General features: G+C 51.9%; 1 protein-coding gene across 1 annotated transcript; it reads right to left on the bottom strand.

Annotated features, from left to right (window-relative positions):
- Nucleotides 1-2,623: 2,623 nt before the first annotated feature.
- SNX20 (sorting nexin 20) lies at nt 2,624-7,740 on the bottom strand. The gene is made up of 3 exons (XM_055552709.1): nt 7,611-7,740; nt 6,017-6,168; nt 2,624-4,483 (listed from the first exon to the last, which is right to left on the bottom strand). The coding sequence occupies exons 1-3, from the start codon at nt 7,738-7,740 to the stop codon at nt 3,815-3,817; spliced, it is 951 nt and encodes a 316-aa protein (XP_055408684.1). The 3' UTR covers nt 2,624-3,814.
- Nucleotides 7,741-8,314: the final 574 nt, after the last annotated feature.

The following is an 8,314-nucleotide window of genomic DNA, read 5'->3' on the forward strand; positions in this document are numbered from 1 at the left end:
GCGGTTTCATTGTATTTATTTTTATAGCCACCTCCTCATTATAGCAAGTGATTCTGATTGTCCATGGAGGGTCATATGGGGAAGTTTCTTTTCCAATGGACATAAGTAAAAGGAGATCACCAGAAGGAAAACGGCTAATGGATGCTAGAACAGATGGCAGCGCTGTTGGGCCCCCAAGGAGGGTTCTGGAAAGGCAACGCAGGAGGACCAGATGCTCTGGAGGCACCTGGAGAGTCTGGCTGGGGACATGGTAGGAGACCCCTGCCCCCAGCAGGAGGAACTGGAAGAGGCCATCACCGAGCTAAGGGCATGTAGGCAATAGGTCCAGAGCCCACCCTGAACACAGCCTTCTGCCTGATAGGATAGCCACCCCAGCTCAGGCCTCAATACTGACCCCGTGCCCCCAGGCCCAGCTGGGTGACCCCTCAAAAACCTCTTGGAATCCCAGCCCCAGATTAGTCTGACCATATCCCTTTGATGTGGACACCCCCGGCCCAGTCCTGGAGCTGCCCTGTCTCATTGCATGACCTTGAGTGAGTCCCCTCTCCAGGCCTCAGTTTCCCCACCTATAAACAGAGAAGAGTGTGATGATGACCTTTAAGGGACCTCTCCCCAGGGACATATCGGCAAACCCTCTCCTCCCAGTCCTCCAATGTGGGGCTCAGGGAGGAAAGCGCAGGCTGGAGGTCACACAGGCCTGCGCTTAATTTCCTGCTTTCCCCTTTGTTGGCTGTGTGATCTTGGGTAAGTCACTTAAGCTCTCAGGGTGTCTGTGTCCTCATCTGTTGTATGGGATAAGGACATCTCCTGGGCATCATTGGACTGGCAGTAAGCAGGGAAGCCCTAGACACACAGTAGGGCTCCAAACATGCTGGGGAGCCATGGTTTCCCTATCCTGGCTGCGGGTAAGGACCTGCCGGCCTCCCCAGGCATGGGGTCTCATAAGGATGATGAATCCCGTCCAAAGGGAGACCACGGGGCTCTGTGTCACCAGGCAGCAGGAGGGAGAGTCTGCTGTGAATGGGTCCCCTGCAGGCTCTGGGGACAAATGCTCAGAACAGGTTCCGGATATGGGAGTGACTGGTATGCTACTTCCACCAAGAGCTCCTGGGGCCCTGGACTGGAGCACGTGTACCCATGAGGGCTTGGGCTGGGAGGAGATGGGGCAGCCAGGAACCCGGACAGCAGACTGCCCAGGCTCTGTGGATGATTCGCATCAAGGCACCTTCAAGTCAGTTCAACCCGTGCCTTCTCAAACTTTAACCTGCATCCAAAGGAATCACCTTCGAGGGGCAGGGGAAGGGGAGAGAGAGTCTTGTTAACAGGCAGATTCTGGTTCAGAAGGTCTAGGCTGGAGCCTGAAATTCTGCCTGTCTCATAAGGCCCAGGGGACACTCATGCACCTGGTCCGGGGCCCACCTGAGTACTGGGGGGCAGATGTCCCCCACAGTACTGTGCTGTGGGCTCAACTTTTGAGAAGAGTCAGGAGAAGAGGGTCAGCTGCCACCAGAGTCCCCTGGAAAGAAAAACGAAACCATACCATGGGGTGAGAGGGGGCCCAGGTGAACAGAAGTGTGGCATACCCTGGTGGGGTCTCAGTGGGCCACAAAGAGAGGCCCCTGGAGGAGGCGGCTTGAGGAATTCAAAGACTTGATCCAGGCACTCAAGAAGTGAGTGGGTCTCAGACTTCTGCAGCTAAGACAGATGTCAGGAGGAGATGGCCATTTTGGGTCACCCCAGGCCATTAGACACCTGGAGTCAACGAAGACACAGTGTGTGTGGCAAGAAGAAACATCAGTGGACCCACAGGCCAAGGTCATCAGAAGAACTGGGCGGGAAGCTTCCAGCCTTACCAGGAGGAGACAACGTGGGAGCCCTGAAGCTATAACATGTGGGTGGGCCATTTTCAGAAGCCAGAGTGAGTCTTTTCCTTACTCCGGGGTACCCAGCCCTTCTTTCAGGATACTGATGGGATCTCCCATATCGTTTCTTAGGTCCCTTCTACCTCCCGTAAGACTTTTTCCTCTGTCTCCATATCATACACATGAACACCATGTACATGTGATTTTGAGATGCACAGTCCCTCCCCTTACTTTTTAGCACCTCTGAAGTCAGTGGCATCTTCTTCTCTATTGGCCTGGATCTAAGTTGACTTCCTACAGAGAGACTTTACATCTGTGGTGCAAGGTACCCGAAAGACCTGCATAGAAGCTCTTTACCATGGCTTCCTTGCTGGAGGATTTTGGACCATGTTGTGTATATTTAGATTCCACAACTGGGTGAGTACCAGCTTGCTGTTCAAATTCTAGATGCCCCACTGTCTCTCAATGCAATATTTGACTCACGCCTTTCCTCAGTGTTCCTTTCTAGGAAGCAGGTTTATTCCACATGGACCGTTACATTGAGAGCTAACTCTTTGCTCTCCCAGCTTTTTGTTGGAAACTCCTAATAAACTCCCCATATTGGGCATTTTTTTTCTTTCTTAGTGAATATTTGTTACGTCTAACAGTTGATAGCTTTTTATATTTGATGAAGAACTTGTAAAATCTGTATAATCTTTTTTACCATTACAAAAGAATTGCAGCTGTTTTTATTTTTTCCATTTATACTTTAATTTTCCACATGTCAAGATTTCCAAGACACCCAATCTCTCCCACTTAAAATCTCTTTCTCCTGGAGTACATTGAGATACTTGAAGGCTTTAACTGTGTCAGTCTGTATCTAACCTGCAGGAAGGAGCCTGGTTGGGCCACTCCAGCTGTCGCCACATGGTGTCGCTGTTGAACACCTTCAGTGCAGTTCAGTGAATGCTTGTCCATTGTTTTTGGCTGAGCCAGATCCTGGCTCAGGCCAGTGGTGCCCCACACTAAGGTTCCCAAGTTACAGCCTCTTTAGTATACCCTGATAAGCTCAGTTACATGGTTTAGGTCTTCAGGGACTACTAATCTGATAGACATACAAGATCCAAACCAGCTTGTATCATTAACTCCTGGCCCTGTGCTGAACCCAGTTATTGGTCTGGAATCCACTTCATCTGGGGACCCCAATCCATTGTCCCTCAAATGGGGAGGTGTTGAGCATTCGATCTCTTCTACCCAGAGTCCCACCTCCCTGCAGGGCTATTTCTACATAATCCAGAAAGGCCATTCAAAGGACAGCTGCCTTACAAATGAAAAACCCACCCCAAGGCAGTGATTGCTGGTTCTAGACCAGGACCCTCCAGCCTTCCAATTGTTGACGTACAGCCCATCCTGGGGACAAAGCCTTGAGGAGCAGTAGCTGACATTTTGTTTTGCTGAATTGGGCTGAAACCTAAGAGAGAAGAGCTAGAACAGTTAGGATAGTCAGTGGGAATATTTGCAGGCCAGGTCAAGGAGGGAGGAGCAAAGAGAAGATACTCTGGACACCTAAGGAGAGAGGTCTGTGAGGAAACGGATTAAGTTTTGTCTGTGATGGGCAGCCTAAACCTGTCCTCCAGTGACCTACAGAAACCCCCCAGCAAGGCAGATACGACTCTCCAGTGTTTCTGCAGCTGGGTTTGTGGTTTTGAGATGGGTCTGGATGGGGCCAGATGGGCCAGATGGACCTGGCATCAAGAGGACACGGACACACGCAGAGGCTTTCAAGGACACCCGGGAGCATCTCGGTTCAACACAGCAGACTGGGGGTGGGGGGCAACACAGGAGCAGAAGAGGGGCCTGTTAAAGTCACAGCCACAAGCTAGAGCCCCAGGTGGCTCGACCCGCTCAAAACCAACCCCAATGAGCCCCTGAGCAATGGCGAGCCCCCTTCTCCAGCTTCCCCAGCAGGCGGCTCAGGACAGGTACTCCTGGACCGTCAGTTCCTTCAGGGTGAAGCCCCGGAGGGCGGGCTTCCGGAGCTGGCTCTCCTCCAGCCTCTTCTGCAGGGACACGAAGTCCTTGCCCAGCAGGTAGGCCAGGCGGGCCATGGCATCCAGCAGCGGGGCGTAGTAGCGGTGGCCCTCGCGGGCCTGCAGGCACTGCAGGGCCCGCTCCCCGACCGCGAAGGCCTCGGCGGGCCTGTCCAAGTCGCGGTGGCACACCAGCATGGCGCACAGGGCGGGCACCAGCAGCGCGGGGCAGTGCGCCGTGAGCTTCTCCTGCAGCGGCACCACGCGCATCAGGATGTCTAGGGCCTTGGTGTACTGGCCGGCGCGCAGACAGCCAAAGGCTTCCTTGAGCTCGGGCCGCGTGAGGAAATCGATGAACTCGCGCGAGCGGCGCACGCAGCGGATGGCGTAGAGCACGCTGAGGTACTCCTTGAGGGCCAGCTTGCGTTCCGAGATCATCTCCTCGGTGAAGTTCCCTATCAGGTGCTTCTTGGGGAAGACCACGTCTTCGATCTCTTCCCGGAAAGTCTTTAGGAGTTTCTTCTGGAGCGTCTCGAAGTCGGAGTAACGCCTTTCCAGGACGGCTTTATTGCTGTCAAAGCTCCCGGTCTGGATGACCACGATCTGGTACATCTGCGGAGAGAGGGAGGGAGCACGCTTTTGACAACAGCCTCACCGCGGATTTGCAATGGCCGAGGAGAGCCTGAGAGCCCAGGAAATGAAATAATGATGATGCCCTGAAAGCCTGGCCTGGAAATGGGTGATCGTTATCTGCGATTCTGTTTTAAATTGGCTGAGCCAGTAAAAGCGAATTATGAATGACAAGAAGTCAACCGGAGAAGAACAAAGCGAAGGAGGGGGATGAGGTGGGGAAGGCATCCCGGGGTTGAAAGTCCACAAAGGAACTTGCCGGCGCAGCGAGGCTCTTTGGTGTTACAGGGTCAAAACTGAACTGGGAAGCTTGGATGAATACCATCGGTGTTTTCCAAGTGTGGAACTCCTCGGAGATGGTTTTAGGTAATATACTGGCAGTGATATTATATGGATCAACCTGGAAATGGGTGATCGTAGGCAGTGATATTATATAGTAAGGAAACTATTCTTTTCTCTTCTCTTTCAAGAGGATACCAATGAAGGCACAGACTGCTTGGGTAATGATTCCAGCCCACCACAGGCTAGCTGTGTGGTTTCAGGTGGGCACTTGAACCTCTCTGAGCCTCAGTTTTCTCATCCATGAAATAGGATAGTGACCTGGCCTGCCTCACTGGGCGAGGATTAAATGAGTTGATGCACTGAAGCCATGATGTGCAGCCAGCACTGCTTCAGCTATTATTATTACTCCAGCCCTTGCAAGGAGTGGGGAGGGTGGGGCAAAGAAAGGTTTGTGTGGCTCTCCCATTGTCATTAACTTCTTGTCTGACATAGGCTGAGATTCCATTTTAACAGAGAAAGTGAAAAGTTGTTTAGTCAGTCAGTCGTGTCTGATTCTTCGTGACCCCATGAGTGTAGTCCACCGGGCACCTCTGTCCATGGAACTCTCCAGGCCAGAATACTGGAGTGGGTTGCCATGCTGTCCTCCAGGGGATCTTCCCAACCCAGGGATCAAACCCAGGTCTCCCATCTTACAAGCGGATTCTTTACCATCTGAGCCACCAGGAAAACCCTTTAACAAAGAAATCAGCCTCAAGCCTAGCTTTCCACTAACCATGGTAACCAGCTAAAATTTAATGACAGCCCTGAGCTTTCTATTTATTTTAATATTGACCTTTTCTTATGCTGGTTTTCCATGTAAGGTATCTCCCTTGGAAATAAATCTGTTCATTTTAGAAAGTGATCCACTTTACAGAAAAAAAAAATTAGGTCCATAATAATAAAAATTATACAAGGATCTCAAAAACAATGAAGAAGGGACACAGATAATAATAGCAGGTAACACAGGATTTAAACTGGGCCATTTGCTTGTTAGAATAAGGGACTATGACTCCTCTCATCCTCACAGTGCTGAGTGGGAAATCTCACTGTTGGACTGTTTTTTGCCCAAAGAGCTCTGTGAGTTAAAGTGTGTGGATCCATTTCACGGACTGGGAGACTGAGGCCCCACCAGCCTTGCCCAATGCGAGGAAGGAGGCCATGAAGGCGAGCCATGGCTCTCTGATCTCTGCTTACCACAAACTTGGAGACTTTCCTCTCCTCGATGCGGGCGGAGGCGATCTCGAAGAGCAGTTTGACGTGCTTCCAGCAACATTTCTGGGCCCGCCAGTACTCCTGCAGCTCCCGCGTGGTCATGCTGGAGTTGGAGCTCGGGCTGCCCTGGGCCTCTGGAAGCACAAGCACTTAAGGACTAGTACAGCTTGGTGCGCTTTAGGGGCAAGGACTGAGGGAGGAGACCGGGTCTGTCTGGGATGAGCAGAGGGAGTCCAGAAACGCTGTGAATATCCCCCTCCCTCATCCCAAGTCTGGCATCAGCCAGCCTCCTGCACCCAATCCGCCTGAATTCACCCTACCATGGACAACCTGGAACGGCCCATCCTCCCAGGTGGCTTCTTGCTGGGAAACGCAGTGTGTTTGTGGTCTATCGTCCACGACTTCTAGCTGTCACGAGACCCCATGGTCCACATCCAGCAGGGATGTGGCTGATTGGTTTCTGTCCTCCCCACAGCCCTGGCTGATGCCGTGGTCCTCGCCAGCCTGCTAAACGCACCCCAGCAGATGGCGCGGGGAGCTGCGAGGCTGCCTGGCTCCAGGCTCCGCTTAGCTGACCCCTCCCTCCTCTCTCATCTCATTTCCCACACTCCCTGCTTTTTCTTGCACATGCCAGTTCTTCTGCCGCAAATGCCATCCTCTTTCCCTGCCTGGGAAATAACGGTGTGTCTTAGATCTCACTTGAGTCCTGGGCCATCCTGAGACTCTTGGGAAAGACTGGGATCCTTCCTCCTCACTAAAAGCACAAGTCATTGTGCATTTTATTTTAAGGGGCATGTGTCCCGGGAGCCCTTTTCCAAACTGTGTCTTTCAAGACTCAGCCCACATATTGCTTCAGTGGCCCTTTGCTGTTAGAATAAGAGCCTCCCACCTTGTCCGTGTAGCCTTTTCCGGGGCATCTTAAATTGTTTTCTACAGATCTGTTTCCTTACTAAACTTGAAGGCCAGCGAGGTTTTTGACTGATCCTGTTTCCCCATGCCTGCACAAGGCCAGGAATAGAGCTGGCGTTCACTGGGCATGTCCTGAAGGGTTGCATGAATATGGCAGACATTTCCTCCAGGAGGTGGCGCTATAGCAGACACTATCAGTGCCTGGCCACGCCCCCTTGGTACTCACTAGTCAGGAACACCGCATGGGCTGTTGGAAGCACTTAGGACGTCCCCCTGAGGGCTTCCTCCGGCCATTGTAGTGTGTTGCGGAGCATCCCTTGGGGATGAAGGATGGGGCCAGTGGACAGCAGCCTGGCCTCCTTGCCTCCGGGTGGGACAGCTCTGAGGTGTGCTCCATACGGTCTCTCAGATGACCCCCGTTGGGAGTCACCCACAGTGGTCATCTTTTCATCCACACCATGTACTGGTTTCCTATTCCCTTCCTCGCCTCCCCACTCCCCTGCCAACCTCCTGGATAAACCACTTGCACCAAATCCTTGTCTCAGTGTGTACTTTGTGATAACCCAAGTTATGTGAGCTTCCCTGTTTCTTATAGCCTCCACTGAAGTACCCACATTTGAATTTCAAATGTCTATGCCCTCCATCAAGCCCCAAGCTTCAAGCTCACCTAAGTGGTCCTCAGGTACTGGACATGGGAGGTCTGGGCGGGGAGCTGATGCTTTCGGCGTGGTACCTGCCATGTCCTGGGATATGGGTCCTGTCCACCCAGGGCTCCCAGGATGCTTGTGACTTGCCATGCTCCAAGGCTGCCAGGAAAACAAGAGAGAACAGTGAGTGCCCACTCCTGTTGTGGGTGCTTGTGGGTATTGGGGTGCCACTTCTGAGCCCTCCACTGCCCACCTAGCCCTCTGACCAACTGACAGGTGCTAAACCTAGGTCAGGCCCTTTCCTGGACTGATCAGTCCAAGGCTGAGCAGAACCTTCTCTTATTGTTAGGGTCCTTATACTATCAAGTTACTCTGAATTTTAAATGACGTGATTTCAAGGAAAGGTAATGGCTTTGATGACAAATCAGGAGAAAGACACTGGCTTGTCCAGAAAAATGTGCCAATATCATATTATGTTACACATTCAAATGAAATCTGTGTCCAAAACAGGGAGACTGGCATATATCCTTCCCTTCTCTCTCTATCTTTAAGCAAACATTTACTAACAAATTGTTATACCTACTTCATATACACGCAGGCTCTTCACATCCACTATCTGGTTTAATACCCACACTAATCTGTCACAGGGCTTCCCTAGTGGCTCTGACGGTAAAGAATCTGCCTGTAATGCAGGAGACCCAGGTTCAATCCCTGGGAAGATCCC

Source organism: Bubalus kerabau, chromosome 17, assembly GCF_029407905.1.
Source record: "Bubalus kerabau isolate K-KA32 ecotype Philippines breed swamp buffalo chromosome 17, PCC_UOA_SB_1v2, whole genome shotgun sequence".
Taxonomy (NCBI): Eukaryota; Metazoa; Chordata; class Mammalia; order Artiodactyla; family Bovidae; genus Bubalus; species Bubalus kerabau.